This window comes from Brachyhypopomus gauderio, chromosome 4 (assembly GCF_052324685.1).
Source record: "Brachyhypopomus gauderio isolate BG-103 chromosome 4, BGAUD_0.2, whole genome shotgun sequence".
Classification (NCBI taxonomy): domain Eukaryota; kingdom Metazoa; phylum Chordata; class Actinopteri; order Gymnotiformes; family Hypopomidae; genus Brachyhypopomus; species Brachyhypopomus gauderio.
Window position 1 is genome coordinate 30884047 of NC_135214.1, and position 19923 is coordinate 30903969.

The 19923-nt window shown below is 42.1% G+C and overlaps 1 protein-coding gene across 2 annotated transcripts; it reads right to left on the reverse strand.

Annotated features, from left to right (window-relative positions):
- Positions 1-2096: 2096 nt before the first annotated feature.
- cry3a (cryptochrome circadian regulator 3a) lies at positions 2097-19318 on the reverse strand. 2 transcript variants are annotated; one of them, XM_077003859.1, is made up of 15 exons: positions 19162-19318; positions 17764-17933; positions 11450-11558; positions 11160-11302; positions 10418-10602; positions 10168-10256; positions 9906-10046; positions 9259-9570; positions 8791-8942; positions 6547-6749; positions 5588-5680; positions 5217-5321; positions 5010-5108; positions 4679-4842; positions 2097-4590 (listed from the first exon to the last, which is right to left on the reverse strand). In XM_077003859.1, exons 2-15 carry the CDS (start codon positions 17919-17921, stop codon positions 4582-4584), a joined length of 1962 nt encoding a protein of 653 aa, XP_076859974.1. In that variant the 5' UTR covers positions 17922-17933; positions 19162-19318; the 3' UTR covers positions 2097-4581. The 2 variants fall into 2 exon arrangements, with proteins under 2 accessions (XP_076859974.1, XP_076859973.1); XM_077003858.1 differs by having other exon boundaries at positions 5010-5111.
- Positions 19319-19923: the final 605 nt, after the last annotated feature.

Below are 19923 nucleotides of genomic sequence, written 5' to 3' on the forward strand. Positions count from 1 at the left end.
CAAGCCTGTTTGGAGATTGTGTGAATAGCCTTTTCTCACGAGATGACAAGGCCTTAGTGTAAAATGGTGCCAGTGAAAGACTGCAGAATGAGAACTGAGACACTGTCCCTCAATACTGAGGACGGATTCACACCAAAACCTTCAGAGAGTTGCAGTAGGGCACATACAAATAAGTACATGTTCATTTCAGAAGACTGGGAACAAGTTAACAATGGATTTTAAAATGTTGCTCGTTAACATTGTAGATACATAGTTTAGACATGTCAGTACCTAAATTCTTGTGTAACTGCAGATAAGTCCTGCAAATAAACACTGTCTCTATGTGTTATATGTGAACTTTTCACTTTTAACTATAGCAATCTGAAAGTACTGAAAATGTAGATTTTGTAGACCTTGTCTCTGTGGGCTAACTCTCAAGAGTAGAAGACACCCAAAGCAGAGAGGAGGAAGTGGTGAGGGTGTGTGTGTGTGTGTGTGTGTGTGTGTGTGTGTGTGTGTGTGTGTGTGTGTGTGAGTGCATGCGTTTGTGTGTGCGTGTGTTCGTGCGCAGAATCTCATCTTCAGCTTAGGCTCAATGAACGAGGACTAATATGACCTGAATGTCTCTCACTTCCACACAGAGCGCTGTCTCTCCTCGCTTTGTAAGGAGACAATGTTTGTTTTGTAGAGTTCTGAGAGTGCACTTTGGGAAAAGAGGGGGAAAGGGGGGGGCGGTAGAGAAGGGGTGGGGGGGGATGAGAGTGATTCAACACGGTCACCACAGCAACCATCTTTGGCCTCTCACAAGTACACTAACATACAAATCAGGGTCCTGGGCATGAAACCCCACATAGCCAGAGTCCTAGACCACAGTGTATTCAGAAGACAGGAAACTCAAGTTAGTTTCGTTCTTATTCACTAAGTCGTGATGCCAGCAGTGGGGGGGGGGGGGGGGGGGGGGGGAGTTTTTTCCATTGCATTTGTTGTCACACGTTTGTATTCAGGTCCCACGGTGCCTCAAAGAAGGGAAGGTAATACGAGGTCAGGGTAAAGGGGATGGGAGACCCCGTTTCTCTCCTAGAGGGTGTAAAAACTCTCAGCCCACTCTGTCATGATCTTTGTGCCAAGCCAGGAGAACAGAGCTGGTTTGTTGATGAGGACATTTCACTCCCTCTGAGAACTCATATTCACTTGCAACTCCCTGGAGGTGCAGCACCCACCTATATAAAGTACCACTTTGAAAACAATTGGGATCAGATTTTTTTTCTTCAACTTCCATTTTGTCTAAAGATGTGGCAGTTGTAGCCTGGCGGTTAGGGAACTGGTCTTGTGACCAGAGGGTTGTGGGTTCAATTCCCTAGACCTGAGGCCATGACTGAGGTGCCCCTGAGCAAGGCCCTTAACCCCCAATTGCTCACTTGTGTAAAAAATGAGATAAAATGTAAGTTGCTCTGGATAAGGGCGTCTGCCAAATGCCGTAAATGTCTAATTCTTATACCATTCCCTGGCAGCTGTTTTCGCATTTCTGTGCATTCTAATGTTCTCCTTACTACTAAGAATAAAAAAATAATGTATAATGCTGTAACCACATATTATATTATCAGCATTTATAATCTGCATAATCAATGTAAAGTGCCATTACTCGTGAGGCATTAAGTCTTTGTGGAAGCTTGAATTTATACCATTTTTAGGGACAGGTTTCCTTCAGAGATGCCACGTTGCACAGCAACAGTGCCCCCACGTGGTATCAGGTACTCATTGCAGAATGCAACATTGTACTTTCAAAGTGGTTCATTACTTTTTCAAACCGTCACACCCCTGGTGTAGTCCAGTTAATAATTGCTTTTAAATCTAGAAATGTAATATCTGGCAAAGCCTATCACACTTATGTTTGACATGATAGTAACAGTTACACTTAATCTTTGGTCAGTTTCAGCTGTGAAATATTTAAAATTATTTCTCCTTCAAGTTAAGCTGTCTGTATACTCTTGGAGGAAATCAAATAGGTTTTTGACCAAGCAAAATTTGAACACAATCCATTTTGTGAAGGAATATATAAATTATCCGTAGGGAAACACATTATGGTTCAGGATGCAGAGAAATCAGACCAGCTCAAACAAGTCTCAACAATTTACTTCTGTCATCAAATTGATTTTGCACAAGAACAACTATTTACAGACTGAAGGATAGAGAAAGTGACATAAATCAAAGAATCATTTCACAAAAAGTAAATAAAAGAAACAAAAATGTTCCAAGGTTTGGAAGGGGGAGGGGGATGGTCATGGTTCACTTATTCTGCTTGGACAAATACATGAAGCTACAACAGCACAAGTATATCACGGTCAAAAAGCACTCCCAATATGGAAAAACAAAACTACCCCTTCACTTAGCTGCAACAATCCATTTTCTGCTCACTGCTGTACAGGTGCAACTATGCTAAGAACAGATTCAAGGAGAGAGCAAACACAATTAAACTCAGTGTTGTGTCAGTTACATCTTATATCACCATCAGTGCACACCTAAGGTATATGGCCTACAACTACACATTATAGATGTACAAAACAGCTTTTGTTGGACACCTGGACTGGTGACACTGTAAACGTTTTAGGTGATAGAATGTCCAGTAACACTTAAGTTTGCTATTTGACCAGCAAAAACAACAAAAATAAACCTTTGAGGTTTGTTTAATGAATGAAAAAAAAAATAATGCCCAATATGTGCTTTGACAGTTAAAAAATGTATTAATTAAATGATGAAGAAATAAAAACAAAATGGTTTGAGCAAAAACAAGAAAAAAATAAATAACACCTCTTTGGATACGGCTGTAAGACAACTTTGGGCTTCCTCTCTTTTCCTGAAAACATACAAATGAAATGTTAGAGTGGTACATGCGCAGCAGGACTAAGGGCAGCCGTGTTGGCTGAGCAGGATGGAGAGTGACAGATCCCGTTTTCCTGAGGAGAGTCTTCAGACTCATTATGGACAGATGTGCATAAACACTTTGTTTCCCATCACTTATACAGTCACTTGTGTAGCCAAAAAAGTGATGATTTGATGACGGAATTTTTTTTTCTCGAGTGTATAGAGACAAACAGTACATCTTGTTAACAATGGTGGCCAGTTTAGGATCTGGCTGATTTTGGAGGGGAGACACCAACATAAAACCGGACCACCTCAGTGAGAGGAGCTTCAGACAAATCAGACTGAGCTGGAAAGATGGGGGTGGAGGAGTAATAGTGACCTTTGCATCTTCTCTTCACATATGAGTGATATATGCCTTCACATGTGAGTTGTTTGTAGCAATGCCTGGTTTTCTTATATACAACATGTCACGTACTGGTTATGATTTCCTTAGAAGCATAATAATATACTATAGATCTAAGACTCAGGCTCAGACATTGATGCTCATTTGTTTTCAATATTCAAAACCTTATAAAACAAAAGTTTCTGCACATCTACAAACGTTAGTTAAAGTGCCAGGCTAAGTCACCTTAAGCCCACTTATCGTTAACCTTATTTTAAAACTTTGGCTCATTCCCTGGAAAATCTGTGGTTAGCTGGTATATGTGTGACTAAATTTTAGTGTTGATCTCTCAGTCTTAACAGTATTTCTCTGTTCATCCGTTGGCTGTAAGGTCTGGCCAGGTATGACCATTGGAAAACACACTAGTCAAATCTAAAACTACACTAGTCAATCTCAAGTTAACCATATTTTTGTTAATGGCAGCTATTGATTCTCTATTGAACACTGCACTAAGCATTCTACAATTTTTGTTACATCATTTTAGTCACAGATAAAATGATATGGGGCAGATCAGCCAGTAGTTACAAAAATATTCCTAATATTAAGGTGGAGGATTTCAAAATCAAATTACATTCCCTAACAAGTTGCAGTCCCAAGCATTTTTCATTATATTTGTTATTCATATCTACATACAGTTCAATCACTGATACATTCAACAGGGACTAAGAAAATATCAAGATATAAAAAGCAGCAATAAATCCTTTGTGTTTACAAAAATGACCAATATATGCCTTCTTATCAAAGAGTATGAATCCCAGCCTGAAATGTATTTTAATGTGGCTGTATAAAATGAAGGGAAATAAAAATAATATTTTGTGTGTAGTTGTGTATTCTACATCAGGCTGGTGCTCATAGTTAAAGTCTCTAAACCGGCTGCATAAAAACAACTGGTATAGAAACACTGGCTGCTGCCAACATACTATAATGGGAATCCATTTTTCTTTAAAGGGGAGTGACATTTACCTACAATATGTGCAATGACAAAAAGTTTACAAAGGAACTTTTAGAATGGGAATGAACTTTTTTTCTTTATTTTATCTTCAAGTGATGTTTCTCCATCTAACCCTTTCTGACCAATCACGCTTGTGAATCCTAACACAGCTGACCCAAGGTAATGCATCTGAACAGCCTATACCTTTGTGGAAAAGAAAAACTCAAAAAGATGCCTCCGTATTTTTGTTTTTGTTTTTTTTTTTTTTTTACAAAATGAGCTGTTTTTTATAAGGTACTCTTGCCAAAAGCGCAGTGTTCAGTTGCACGGTGTTGCGGTCACTTCGGTCTGATGATGATACATCTCTTTAGCTCTTCTGAGGAGAATAAAACACAAAAGGATAGAGGGTTTGGAGCAGGTCACAGTGACCATGGACATTGGGGTGATGTGGAACATTCCTTTACCATACTCTGCTGGTTCCTGTCACTGCCGTGGACAGAGGTGACCTCTGCGATTTGTCGCTGTAGTTTGTGAGAAGTGGAGAGGCTGTCGTCTTCTCCTTCGGCGTCTCGCTCCTGTTCTCTTTCCCTCTTCCCCGACACACTTCCTCCTGTGTGAGACAAATGTCCTGCGACAGCGCAGTGGATGAAGTCACTGATCACATGACCGAAACCAGAAACGTGTACTATGTTCCTATAGGGCTAGATTCCAGTGACCCTCCCCCATTTTAATCAATGTTCTGCAGTTGTGAAGGGCCTTCTTTGTTCAAAGTGTTTTTTTCTATATGCCCCTTACCTGGATGTTGGAAGACAGCTATGTCATGAGTGATTTTGGACTGGTAGAGCTGACTGCTGCTGGCAATGACCTGCCCGGAGTCTGCCATTTGGTGGTAGCCTGCTAAACGCACAGGGAACCACGATTTTACGAAGAATCTGAAAACAACATGCTTCATATTGCCTCACCTGCCATCACCCCACAGTTACCAATTCGTAAGAGTCTCACCTAGCTGCTGAGGTCGATGGTTGATACCGCCTGCTCCCTGGTGCTCTTCACTGTCAAAGTTCAGAAGGATGCTTCCGCTCCTGTTGCCACTAGCAACTGAGTTGCCTGACATGTCACAATGCAAGATGCCTAAATGTAAGCTGACCCATTTTAAACCTTCATACAATAGTCACATATCAAGTACTCGCAAAGAAAGATTGAATCTTGAAGACTTAATATCCTCCTTCAAGTATTTATATGTAATACGCTAAACTTCGAATCAGGCACTATTTGTTCGCAAGAGGTTTGGCGACATTTGGTGTCTGGGCAACGCAGCTTCGTGGAACATTCCAAAGAGGAAACTTCACGCAGAGGGAAGAGAAGAGAGTCACCTGGTGTGCTGGTGCCAGACTGGTGTTCTCCTGGTGAGTAGGCCATACTGTGCCCGTTCCCATTATGCGTGGATGGCACAGAGGCTAGAAGTCCTGTTAAAACAGAAAACCTCAGTACACCTGCAACTGCAGTGGCAGGTGCCATTACAACACTGGACAATATTAAAAATGCTCACTAGCGTGTCGTGCAAAACAATATTGTGTCCGGCACTGTGTAATGTAGTTTAAACCCTGACAATCCTATTCTCCAGTCGCTGAATATCCTCAATCTTATTCGGCAATAGGGAGATTCTTTTTAAATAATTAAGTGACATATTAGAGAGGATATTATTCTCACAGACTATTCTCTGTCCTGGCTCCAGAATGGTGGAATGATCTTCCATTAGCTGCTCGGACTGCAGAGTCTATTGATGTCTTTAAACGTAGACTGAAGACTCACCTGTTTGTTGAGTTCGTAACAGAGCACTAACTCGGCTGATACCACTTGCCGTTGTTCTTAAATTGTATGTCTGTCTATGGTTATTTGTGCTTCTTGGCAAACGTTTAACTTGCAAAACACTAGGTAATGACATTGACTCCTGTAGTTTAGTAGTAGTCTGACTCAATGGTATCTTGAATTCTGGCCTATCCGTACTATTACCTAGGATGAATTCTGTGATCAGATGCAAAGCACTTTGTAAGTCGCTCTGGATAAGAGCGTCTGCTAAATGCCGTAAATGTAAATGTAAATATTAGTAGTGGGTTAAGCAAAGAATGAATATTCATGGAGATAATGCTGTCATATGCAGAAAGTACACAAGAAAGGGTGAGGAGATTTGAATTTGAACATTTCTAGCCATGTTCAAACACATCATCTTATCAAGAGCTCAGAGCTATGGAACTTTAGATCAACACGCAAACATGCGAACGCCACCAGGTAGATGAACCAAGAAACGGTGGATTCTGGTCTTAACTCGTACCCAGTCCCCTGTAGCGAGAGAGCTGCTGGTAGATCTGCTTCATCCTCTCGATGTTAAGGCGGCTGGCCTCCGCATGGTTCACCATGGGCTTGGGGTAATGCACGCCAATCACGCACTTTGCCGCTGCCTGCACCGAGTCCGGGGCGTTCCACGGATCATAGATGTACTTGGCCGGGAAACCTCGGAGAACAGGTAAATAGCGTCTGGAAGGACAAGGAGAGATTAAACCGCAGAGTCTCATCATAGATACAGGAGCAGCTACGCGTAGTGTTGGTCAGGCTCCTCCTTCAGAAAAAGCAGGAGTTAGCACAAATAGCCAATATTACAAAGGAGCAGGGTTTTCTGTTCATGTCATTCAAATAGCAGGGCATGTGCTGACACACAGGAACTAGTGTGAACTGCCACAGGAAGTGGAATACATGCAAAGCACAATTGTGTCTTTGAGAAATATGAATAAATGCATATTTGCAGTACTCAAAAGACAAGCGTAAAGATCAGATATGGCTACAATATTTGCTTAAGGCAGACTTTGTCCACACACTGACTAACAAGTGATACTTGCCTTGTTATACTACAATGCTTAACGGGTGTTACCACAGAGCCATAAAGAACAGTTGAAATAGCCAAGAGTATGGGACATTCAGAACTTGCAGCAGAGTGGATGTTTTTCGTCTTGGTCCCAGGGACAGAGGAAGGACACCTACCTACATGTTTTACCTTACCAGAGCCAGGACAGAGGGTGGACGATGGCACCACAACTCTTGCAGACAGGCAGACGTGGTTTAAACCAACAGTTCCTGCCTGTGCTGAGACACTACGGAGATTCCTACTATAACACGCGTTAGAAAGCAGAGGCAGTGACCAAACCCCTCCCATCCCGCCCAATGTCCGCCAGATCCAGCCAAACACCTCCCACCCTTAACCCACCCGCTTCAACCAGTCGAAACTCAGGGCTGAGTAAGAGGTTCAGGTTCACTCCCTGCCCCTCGCACTGCTACTGATCGCTTTTGAGACAACAGTGATCCCAAGCCAAGGCAGAGAAACCTGCTAGCTGTCAAACGAGCAATACGGTATACTGTCCTCCGCTGCTGGGTGGCCCCCTCGTTTTGCCAAAAGGGACCACAACCCTTTCGACAGGAACAGTCACATCCTGCCTGGACAAGTGATGGGAGCTATCAGGACCAGAAAGGTCAACACGGGCATTGAGTTTTTTGTTTTTTTGTTTTTTTTGGAAGGGGGGGTGTCATTCCAACAGGCTGAAGAGTCTGTTAACCTCTCGACATGGGAGCTGTGAACGGGGGCAATGCAGCGAGTTGACGTGGTCTAGCCAAGGCAGAGACAAAACCAGGACATCCATATCGCTCTCTTGCACAGGCAGGGCTGTATTTAACACAAAGAGCGCCACTAAACATTTCAAAAAGAGTCTGCTGAAGAGGAGTTGTCCAGAGCTAGATAGACTCGTCATTATCCCTGGCTTTGGACCCCGCCTCCCACCATGCCCTCTGGGAAATGCATTGTGGCTCTCTACGCATTAAATACAGGCCAGGCTTAGTATTTCCTTACCAAGCGGTTAAAATCCCTTTTGATGAAACGAGATGCTACGGAGCTAAGGAACAGACTGCTGTATTGCCCAGAGAGAAAGCGTCACGCTTCAACCAGAATCACAGCTAACAGGCTTCCGGATGCTTTGGCTAAGAATGGCTTTCGTCTTAAAAGCAATCAACCACAATTTACAAAGGGGAAAGGGAAAGCTGAACTTTTCACCCAATCCCCGAGAAAACACAGGCACACAACACCAAGAGGCTTTCGGCTATGGCGCTAACAGGACTTTGATGAAGTCACTGTAGCAAAACAGAGTGTCTAACAATAATCAAGTGTCTGATTATATCACACAAATGAACAAGGACAGTACTGAACTGTGAGTTTACTCAAAATGGTGAAAAAATAATAATAATAATTGCTACAAGCAATGTGAACCTGACTTACCAATAGTTCTGGAGATCAAAAATAAGACTTTGTTCCTTTTCGCACTTCTCAGACATTGAGGTCTGATTCTGGCCTGTGATGGTCAGAATCGTCTGGAACTGCTCTATTTATTTCCCATTCTCTCCAAATCATGCTCCAGTGGCAGCAGGTCGTGACTGCCCGGTGTGATCTGGGCTTTTAAAGCCCTTCCTTGTAACAACAGCTGTCAGGGAAGCTACCATAATCTTAGCGGTGTGTGCGTTTGGCAACGTTACCAACCTAATGAAATCGCCGTTAGGGTCAGTGCGCCGGCCGAAGCCCACGGGGCAGTAGCAGTGGAAGAACTGCTGGAAGAAGGAGCTACAGGAGAGCCACATCCAACTGCCCGCATTCACACTCCAGTCTGCGTCCAATAGGAGCTCCTCAAACACCTACCAATCACAGCTGCCGTTACCATTTCACACTAGCCAATCACAGCCAGGGGCTTTGCATCTTACCACGGCAAAAAACCTGCTCTGCCCTCTCAGCCCGTTCACACATGTCGAGACATTCATAATGGATTTTACATAATGAATTACGCATTATTCTGCATACACCAAGCATGCAATTCTAAAAGTAGAAAATGACCCAGTATGTCGAGACCCTGCTACAACTGCATGACTATACAAAAAGATTAAAGCTAGTGTGTTTGCAAAACCTCAGTCATTTGAAAAGCAGTACATATCACCCCATCAATGCGCAAAGCACCTTCATGCCCTCTTCCCAGCTGATCCACAGGTCACCGCGCGTGAGGAAGCAGGCCACAGCATGGCGGGCCAGGTGGTGGATCCAGCCCTCCTGCCTCAGCTGGGTCATGATGGCGTCGATCCAGGGGAAGCCCGTCTTGGCCTCGGCCCACTTGGCCAGCGCCTCTGGGTTTTTGTCCCAGGGGATGCGCACGCAGATGGGGTTGCCCTCCATCTTGTCGAAGCGCGGGTTGGCAGTGGCGGCGGTGTAGAAGAACTCCCGCCACAGTAGCTGGCCATAGAGCGAGAGGGGAGGGGTGCTGGTCTTCTTCACCTGGACACAGAAGACGTGCTGAGTGGGACTGATGCCTGTGTTTGGCAGTGGTAAGGCCCTAAAGTGCAGATTAACCAGACTGGGCCTCTCAGAGGGCCCTCTCCATTAAGTGCTACCCAGTGGTAGTTTCTGCGCGAGCGCAGAAAGACGTCCACAGGTGGCTGACATCGCCGTGATTGGTAGGCGATGGTGTGATGTCATTCCTCCCTTCCAGAGAGCAGCACCAATCGTGCTCACCTGGACTCGTGGCCAAGGACGGCTGAAACAATGTTTGCGGCTCAAACCAGCGACGGGATGTCGACCGGATGCCAACGCGACTGCAGCTACTCGGGTACCTTTCTGTAGAGGTCTGTGAGCTTGAAGTAGAAGAGGCGGCAGGAGAGGCAGCCGAACCGCAGGTAAGGGCTCAGGCCGGTGGGGCTGGCCAGCAGGGAGTTGGCGTTCATCCTCGGCCTCTCAAAGTTCGCCACCCAGGCCTGGGAAACAGACGTTGACACGTGGCACACTGGTTGTTAGCCAAGGGCTTAGTGGGAGGAGTCCACACTGACATGAAGATAGGTGCACCGTCCTGTTAGTATTCGACAAGATGCGCTTTACCTTTCTCTCCAGGTGTCTCTCGATCCGTGTTAACGCTTCCGTCTCGCCACCTGGCCACACGGCAGAGGGCAGGCCTTCCGTGTCAAATCCTACACACAAACACACACACACACATAAAATATGACAGCAGGTGCTTTACATTTGTATAATTAAAGAGTCTGCAGTTTTATGAATTCAGAGTAGTCAGTGATTGAGTAAGCAGATATCTGGATAAAATCCGTGGCATACAGCACAAGGATATGCATCTAACCCAGCTCTTCGAGAGAAGGCACCCCATATTTGTCCCCGTGGTCTTCGGAGATAGGCGTGACACAGCAGCCCATAAGAGTGCTCGACAGCGTCTCCACTGGCATCTCTGGGGGGTCCATGCGGCTGACCAGCGTCTGGAAACGCTTGTAGGTGAGGGGCGGCTGACCACCATTCAACTCTATGATCCTACAGCAGGACATGGGAGGAAAGTGAAAGAGTCAGGTGAGGGAATAAGGACCCTTATGGGCAGCTTCCAAGGGTGAGACAACTGGGATTCAAAGCTGCATGACAGTAGAAGATGTCCAGAAAATTATATGCACAATATTTAAAAAACAACTGGAAAATGAGGCTGTATTTTAAACTAGATTGTGTTTTTGACTAGGTTGTGTTTTAGACCTGACTGTGTTTTAGACTAGATTATTTCACACCTGGAAAACCACGTGCAATATGTATTAACTTGAATGTAATATGGGATTAATGTGCATGTGAGGTACCACTTATACCACACTGATGGTCCTTTGTTATTGCATTACTATTACTGTTTATCAGAAACATTTTAGCAACATGCTGCAAGGTTGCTGAAAAGCGCAGCTGCAGTGTGTTGGGACATTATTTTGAGGTTGTATAGGTGTATGTGTTGGGACATTATTTTGAGGTTACATAGGTATATGTGTTGGGACATTATTTTGAGGTTGTATAGGTGTATGTGTTGGAACAATATTTTGAGGTTGTATAGGTCTCACCTGTCCAGGTTGTACAGGGTGTGTGAGGTCTTGACGATGACTTCCACACCAGCCTCCATGGCGAGCTTTTTAATGGCGGCGTCGCGCTCCTTCCCAAATGGTTCTGAGTCATACTCAAATGTCAACCTGGTTATTTCCCACTCCTACAGGACATGAAGCAAGGCTGCTCAGAGTCCTCTCTGGACCGCAACGTACCGTTACATTTCTTACTCACACACGTGAAAGAAATAAGGACTGCCTTTGATCAAAACGCCTGAGGGTATTTTTCACTAGTGAAATTTTATTTTCACCTTGAAGAGACGTGGAAAAACATTGGCTGGTTGACCTCGGATAACAAAAAGGCGGGAATTGAGTTTCCGGAGACTGGAGTCAAGATCGTCTAGGCACTGAAGGAGAAATCTGCAAAAATAAACAAAGATATCAACAAATCTGTTTTTGTTACGCCCAAACTGTGGTTGTTTCAGAAAGCCTAGAACCCATCCATAACATACTCCAGTGATTATCCATAATTCAGTATGTCTGATATGTGTGATTTTGGAGCATTGTGACCTGTAATACGCCACATAAGTCCATCAGCATTTTTGAAAATAAATGATAAAAAAAAGATAATTGTCGTGCTGTCATCTTCCATGTATCCAATAAAGGTAAAGAAAGACTATAATAGAATAGAATGAAACATGCAGACCTGGATATAGAACGAAACATGCAGACCTGGATATAGAATGAAACATGCAGACCTGGATGTGTATGTGGATATGTCTGACAGTGTATCTGATCTTCCTGGCAGACCCTCTGACAGTGTATCTGATCTTTCTGACAATGTATCTCATCTTCCTGGTAGACCCTCTGACAGTGTATTTGATCGTCCTGGTAGACCAGGTGTGTCCAAAGTCTGGCCCCGGGGCCAATTGTGGGCGCTTGAATTTCTAACGGGCCACAGCCTGCCATAAAATGAATAATACTGTTGACCAGATATAAAATACATATGTACAAAAAAGCTATTTTATATTTGATCAGATGTAATATATAATATGTAATATATAATAGTGAATACGATGAACTTTGGATATGGCCAACGTGCAGCAGAGCGGCTGGAGCCTGCACAGGTCACAGGTTGATCTTGGATGCAGATGCATTCTTTGTATACTTTTCCCCCCAAGCTTCTTCCCCCAAGTATGATCTGTGAATATCAATGTCTTCTCTAATTGTTCAAAGGAGGGCAAATTAGATTGGACAGTGAGCACCCCTTCGAGACCAGAGAGCAAAAGCCTCATCCACCCCTGATGGGACAAATGTGTGATTGTGTGCAACTGGCACTGCTTGAGACAGACCACTTAAGGAGAAGGCGCTTCAAAATGGAGTCCAGATTTTTTGATTGAACGTATGATAACCGGGTTAGAAGTGAAGCTAGAAATAGACTGAGTGAATAGCACTTTAGAACACAATAGGGCTGCTAAAGACGTGGACCCAACAGGTGCCCCATCTAGAATTGACCATTCAGGGACAGTGGCATTGTTCTTTACCCAGTATAGCAACACTCTTATGTTGACCGCCCAGTAATAACACAGGAAGTAATCCTGTCCACTGAACAAGATCTTTGCAGCATATCGGTTTTATTCAGTGAGGTTTTTGCTCCAAATAAAAGAAAATATGAGATTATTTCATTTGGAAAAGAAAGATTATTTACCATGTTAATTTTTCCACCCAGAGAGAGGCAGGAGGTCTCAGTACTCAATTTACTGTCTCAGCTTACATAATAGAGGCTGAAGTGGTTCCATTGCATCTCCAAGCAGATGTGGGGACATAGAACACACATTTCATACTGAGTTGGAGCTCAAATCAGGTAGGTAGATTTTTTTTGTTCCCACAGCAGCCATTAGAGACTCATATAAAACTATTATCCATCATTCATCATATATGGTGTGGTATGTTTTTATCGATCAGTATAGCTGTCCCTATGAGTAGAGACCATCCAACCCCTTCTCAGTCAAAAATGTTTTGTTGTATGTAAATGTATCTCCAGTAGGACAGTAATGTATACATTAAGCTGTTTTAAATGTGTAAACATCCTTCTACACTTCTCTGGATGGTTAAAGGATTTAACAGATGCGAATGAGCTTGAATGACTAGACTATCTCATAGTTGTATCTTATGTATAAAGAAAATGAAAATATTTTAGTAGTGATAAATAGTTCATATATTAATGAACTATTTCACTATTCCCCCGCTCAACACCCCCCCCCCCCTCCCCCTCAACAACTTACGTTCGCCACCCCCGCCGCACCGGACCTCAGGTCACAGGTATCTGCCAAAACTGGACCGCGGACAAATGTAGTTGAGTACGCCTGCCATATAGTGTCCAAATGTCATTGCATTGCCCTCTAGTGTCCAAACGTTGTTTTGCACCCTAAACCTGTTAGAACACGTTGCTAAAGCCTGAAACGCTGATTATGCGGGCGATCCTCAGTGACTGCACGTGCAACCCTGTCCCGTCTCGAGATTAAACCCTAAACCTTTTTGATAAACATCCTCCTTGATTCCACACAGGCCGTGATCGCATGACACAACTGACAGGATTCTTTTTCCATTCATAGCACTCTTCACTCTGTCCATATGGAGAGGTTCATTGATATTTTCAGTGGAGACATCTGCTGTCTACAGGTTGACTCTAGACCAGACCAGGTAGAAGGATTTGAACATATAGATGTCGTCCTGATCTTTCACCTGTCACATAAATGTTGTGTGTGAACAAGCCTTATTCATGTTTTAAATGTTTTTATTTAACATGGGAAAGTAATACACAAAAAAAAGAAATCTGAATGTGTGTTTGAGGTGGTACAAAATGTATAATCATAACATTGTAATAATAACAATGTTTCTTTTCATAAACGGTCCCCCGTTTTAAGGAACCAAAACAATTTAATAACTGACTCCTCAGTCACATCTGTGCCTGCTGTGTATTACTCTATCCTTTTCTCATGCTTAGGAGAGCTGATGAAAAGTCTATAAATGCAATAACCACAGAATACTGTAGGTGTGCATTCTGATTATGTGCAAATATTCCATTCCAAGTTTTCCATTCACACCTTATCTCCCTGGACTTCATCTTGCAGTAGTAATGACCTTCAGAGACCATCTATACAGGCTACACAAGCCTACGCAACCACACTGCAACCAAGGTCCTCCATTTTAGATTATGCTCATTTGTACAGTGCTTTGTACAGCTCCCTGTTAATCCTATATAGCTGATAACCCTATACTCTCAAACCATTGCCTCTAGTCTGCACTTTGCAGATTGTAAACAATGATTTTGTCCCCATTTTGCTTAAAAATGGCACTTTATGTTTTTTGGAGCATTTGTTTCAGCATTTTTTCATTTTAAGCAAATGTAAACAAAATATAATCATTAGTTCATATAATCATTCATTTTGAATCCAACATGCTGGTCCTAAGGTAAAAGGTGTTTCACTGAAACATTACTGATGCAGGACACTCTCTACACTGTACAGAAGGCCAGTTCATTTTCATTCAAAAATAAAAGAAAAATCCCATAAGCCAACAGTACAAATGTGCAGCACGTCTGGAACACGGGCAGGAATCCTGTTCTAATTCGGGTCAGGACATTCGGGTCCTCCTGGCCTGGTTAACCTTCCACCTGTGTCTATGTTCCGACCCAAGTGTTCATACTGAGCCCAGATTCAGACAGTCTGCTAGTAAAGCCCTGATTAGACAGCAAAGCTCCTCGTGCTCCAAATCCAAACCCAACCACCCTCCATACTTCCATACACAACCCTCCTCTGTACTGGATCCTGTACATTACACCCCCCCACAACTCCCACGTACAACACTTCACTCACACGCACAAGCTACAATTAAAAGTCCGTGTAGGTTATAGTCAACAGGAAGAATCATTCGATTAAAGATTAACGAGTATTTATATTGGCAAGTTATTCTATAATAAAGTTGATAAATACTGGTATTACTATATTATCGTTATTTTATTACCATCACTTTCTTTATTGACTAACAGAATGTGAACTTTCAAGGGCGGCTGAAACACTGTTCTCCAGCTTTTTGCTCAGTCATACATCATCCCTTATATAACTGTCCTGGCCTACATATTAGCACGTGGGCGTGCAGCCACTGGAGGACATAAAATTAGCCTAGTGACCTGCTTTCAAGTAGAACCACACTCCTTACGTCTTCCAGGAGAAAGAAAAGGTGCCCCTTCTGGAATCACATCCTCTCCGGCACGTGACCGATACATAGTCAGGCCAAGTCTGTTTTTCTTTTCCTTTTTTCTTACAGAGACACACTCAACAAATTTTGTACAAAAAGAAATAGGACAAAGCAGGGGTTTAGACTTGGCAAAAGTTCTGGCCTGCATGTGACAATGCGATGACGTCAAACTTCCTGGCCTCAAACAGACATTCGTACAGAAGATGACATTTAGGGCAGTATCTACATTACTTTCAGCTGTGCTGTTACGTGATAGCCCGTCACATGGCGAAATGTTATGTGATGCAAATGGGTCAGAGATGAGTACAACGAGACCTACTGTGGTTATGAAGCCTGTAATTTAAAACAAAACAAACCAATTTCCAGCTTTCAGCTTTATCTGTGCCAGTTTTACCATTTGCTCAGCTCAGAAATCTGCTTCCTGTCTGACACACTCCATCAATGAACCCTGCTGATGGCACCCTCCTGTTCATGATTACGCATTTGCAGTGTATAAATATCAATTCTATACTGATATATTCCAATACTTATAGAAGCTCATGCTCTATGAGAGCAGTTCAGTTATTTTAGCATCTGATGCTGTTACTCTAATAAAAAAAAGTATAGTGGCATAGTGTAGTGGGTAACAAAGCTTCCTTCTCCATGGGGGACAGGGATTCAATCCCTCCCCTAGTGCAACATGCTACACCAATATGACTCCTAGCATGTTTGCCTGCTACAATATGATCAAAATGGTCATTTGCTCTGGATAAGAGTGTCCACCAAATGCATAAATGCAACAGCAGCATGGACAGCCGACAAACGTGTGTTCACAGCAGTTGAGACACAGCAGACCCAACACTGCTGAACTCTCCCTTTATGCAACAGCTGTGTCCTGCGCTTAATTAAAAGACCGGAGGGTTTATCTGCACACCTGCAGCTGATGGGGACAGACCCAGTCACAGGTGCATTGTTTTTAAATCTCGTTTTCAAGGTACACCAAAATAGCCCATTGAGAGGATGGCGAGATGAATGGCGTGGCCTCCAGGGCAAGCTTAGTCCCAGCTTCGCCATCTCCAGCATCTGCTTGGTCTGCTGCTTGTCCTACTTTGCACAGGAATAAGTGTACTGGCATGGCACTGGTCCCCAGATTGGTGAGATTTCAATGTAGGTAAACATGGACTTGTTTAAAATAGCACCATATGGGAATGTACTGGTAGAACGGTGTGGCAACAGCAGGTCTGGAATTACATATGGAGGTGTCTGTTTTTAGCGTGGATCGAACCTGCTGTACCGAGTGTCTAAAAGCACTACCAGTGAAACCAGGCAGGGGATTTATGTAAGGAATTGTGAATTGATTCAAAGAACACATTCTTATAGTGTTTATAGTAATTAAACATTTTTAATTGAATTTAATGTAGTTTATTTTTTACGTTTATTTTTTTTACATGAAAAAATCTATACCTGTATATGTATACATACATGTATTTACAGTCATAGACCTTGTGGATAAGTGATAATCCAGACATGAAACCTCCTGGCAAAATTAAACAGATGAAGAGTCTTTAGCACTTTAAGTGATGTGTGGAGTAAAGCTTGATTAATAAGTGTGCATGTTACTTAATGTATTAAATATAAATATAAATGTATCTAACATGAATGTTTTTGTATATTGGCATGGACTTGGACATTAAAACATTTTGTACAGTACCTAAATCATTTTTAAATGTTTTTCATTAGGTCAGTGCCTAGCTTTCAATATTTAGGTCCTTCAAAACTACAGGACCTCAGTGTCCAAATCAAAACACATCCATATACAAGATCCATTAAAATGACAGAATAAACTGAACAGAGTATATTACAAGAATATCTAAATGTCACACTACATCTTTATTCATGTAAATATACCAAATAATGTGGTTCTTATATATCATTCTATATAAGGGGTTTATGGCTCTTCTGTATCATTATCTGACTACAGTGTGGAATCAGTCATAGAAACTGAATTAAGCTGACATTCATTTTGACATTAAAACCACAATTTTCAAGTATTTTTGTATATTATGTTATTATAATAACTCTTTCTTCCTCTCGATCTTCCATTTTGCTTTCAAAGCTTTGAATAGGTTAACTTATAATATCGCACCAGGGATTTCAAATATAATTAATTTTAGGGGCAAACTGGGACATTAAAACATTTTGTACAGTACCTACATCTTTTTAGTACAAAGGAGTGGGTTTTACTCATGGAAAAGGGAAACTTACAGGCTGTCACTTTACGAACAAATATGAATTTAATTATGGAGTAATTTCTTAACTCCCTGCAGTCACCCCTCAATTTCTTCAACAGCTGTACTGCATAACAAGACCCCTGACACAAACTCACCTCCACCTGTTGACCCCAAGATTGGAGGACCCGGCAAACCAGGGGTCCAAGAAGTAGACACAGCGGAGAGTGCCTGCACCCCGCACCGCCTCCTGAAGTGCAGGGTTGTCGTGGAGACGCAGGCCCTTCCGGAACCAGTGGATGGAATTTGGGGCCATATTCAGTGTCACCTTTTCATTTTTATAAAATAAATAAAAACTCAGTCAATAAAAGCAACTGCTCAGAGATGAAGCTTTACATATGTGTCAAATGTCAAAGGTTTTCAGAAACTTAAAAGTGAAACTAAATTAATATTAATTGGATCATATAACATTGATCACAGGTCTTTAAAAGCACTATTACCCACTGCAAAGACATAAACAGGCATGTTTCTCATTTTCATAACAAATAAGAGGTAAACAAAAAATTATTCACTCTAAATAAACTGCAACACCTCTTAATTTTATTAACAGTAACTTTAGAAGACTTTTAGCAGTCACCAGTTTTCACATTTTTGTTTCATGTCCACATCTGTGCAGTTTGCCTATGATTCTCATTTTGTGACATTTCATTTCTGGCTGCATTTAAATCGCATTCAAATAGATGACACCGTTTAATGATATGTACCCTGTCAGGCATTCAGAGATTTTAGAATGCAACTACTAAATTTAATTACTGGGCTCAAAGAAGTCATAGAGACTATAGCTAATGATCCATTACAACATTAACGTCATCAGCGCAATTAGACTTGTACGGTTTGGCCAATTTAAGCAACCAGTAGAAGACTTATGACAGAAAGAGCTTACATATAGCACAGACTAATTAAAATACCATTTAAAAACCTAATTAAAAACACAAGCCTAAGAAGATTAATTCCAAAACTGAAATTACAAACATGATTCTCATTATTGCAGGAGAACTCGCGACATGTACACAAACTTAGTAGGACGTAAATAGGAAATAGAATGGGAAATAGAGATAGTTATAATATGCCTCTGGCTATATTTCAGTTTTACTTACAACAATTATATTATCGAAGTAAGTAAAATACAATTACGTGCCGAGTGAAAAGTGCACACTTTCTCAGTCCCGCAGGCCACAGGTCTGTGTTTTAAGCGTAGAGCATCTTTTTGAGGTAGAAATTAGGTCACTTCGAACTGTGTGAAACTGGCGAACGAGCTACATAAGTAAACATTAATTTATAAACGTTTGGACTTCACACCGTTTTTACTAAAGAATCACGACAGTTACTTTATTTTTCAGCAACTAAATGTTAAGACTTGTACATAAAACCATTTAACAGTCAGGAAAATTGGGTCAGGAGCGCGCGCGCGTTATGTAACTACAATAACGCGGTTTTACTTCTTCACATTAAATTTTTTGCTACAATGAATGAAGTATGTACAACAGAAATGTTACCTCTAAATGTTATGTCAATCCTGAAGACAATAACATCTCCATCCACAATATTTTGCGGATCTCAAAGCTGCCGTTCCGTAACCTTCCTATGAAGGAGATCCACTCTGTCGCTTGTGCGGTCTCAACAGCTCACAGCGATTCTCACAGCGTTGTTCTCCTAGTGACGGAAACCGCTGTCGTGATTGGTTGAAACCAAGTCACATGGTAAGGACAGACTCACGTTTAGGAAGCATGGAAAAATATCTTGTTGAATATTCCAGCATGGAATTGACGGGCCACCCGCTACATTTGTGCATGAATACATGCAATTTAATGTTGGCTATATACAATTTTTGCCAATTAGTTTATAAACAGTAAACTGGCTTAAAGTTGCAATGCAATGCTTAAGTTGCAATGCTATGCGCAAAATACACTACATTAAATATTATAAGAAATTGAAGTCTGTTCTAGCATTAAAACCCCAGGTGGGGTTTTACTTCCTTGGACGCTTTACTAGGGCCGATTAATAAGTCGCCAAATTTAATTTGCATTGCGACTTGCAAAATCTCTATACATCTTTAATCATGCCGCATTGCGAAAGCTGATAATGCACTTGGGATTCTTATGCTTCCTGTAATAATGCAGCTTCTAACCGTGGTACTATTTGCTTCTATACAGTGTATTTATAGATAAAAGGTGGGGTAACGCGCCTCAGCGTCACAAAAGGCATTTCAATGTACAATTGCGTCCAAACATAGAGCACGTGACAAATAAACTTGAAAC

Excerpts from the sequence above, each read along its gene's own strand:
- cry3a (XM_077003858.1), bottom strand. The coding sequence starts at position 17,921 with ATGGCCCCAAATTCCATCCACTGGTTCCGGAAGGGCCTGCGTCTCCAC. Across the intron at positions 10,047-10,167 it reads AGAGACACCTGGAGAGAAAG|GCCTGGGTGGCGAACTTTGA; the intron begins GTAAAGCGCATC and ends TCTGTTTCCCAG. Across the intron at positions 9,571-9,905 it reads TCACAGACCTCTACAGAAAG|GTGAAGAAGACCAGCACCCC; the intron begins GTACCCGAGTAG and ends TTCTGTGTCCAG.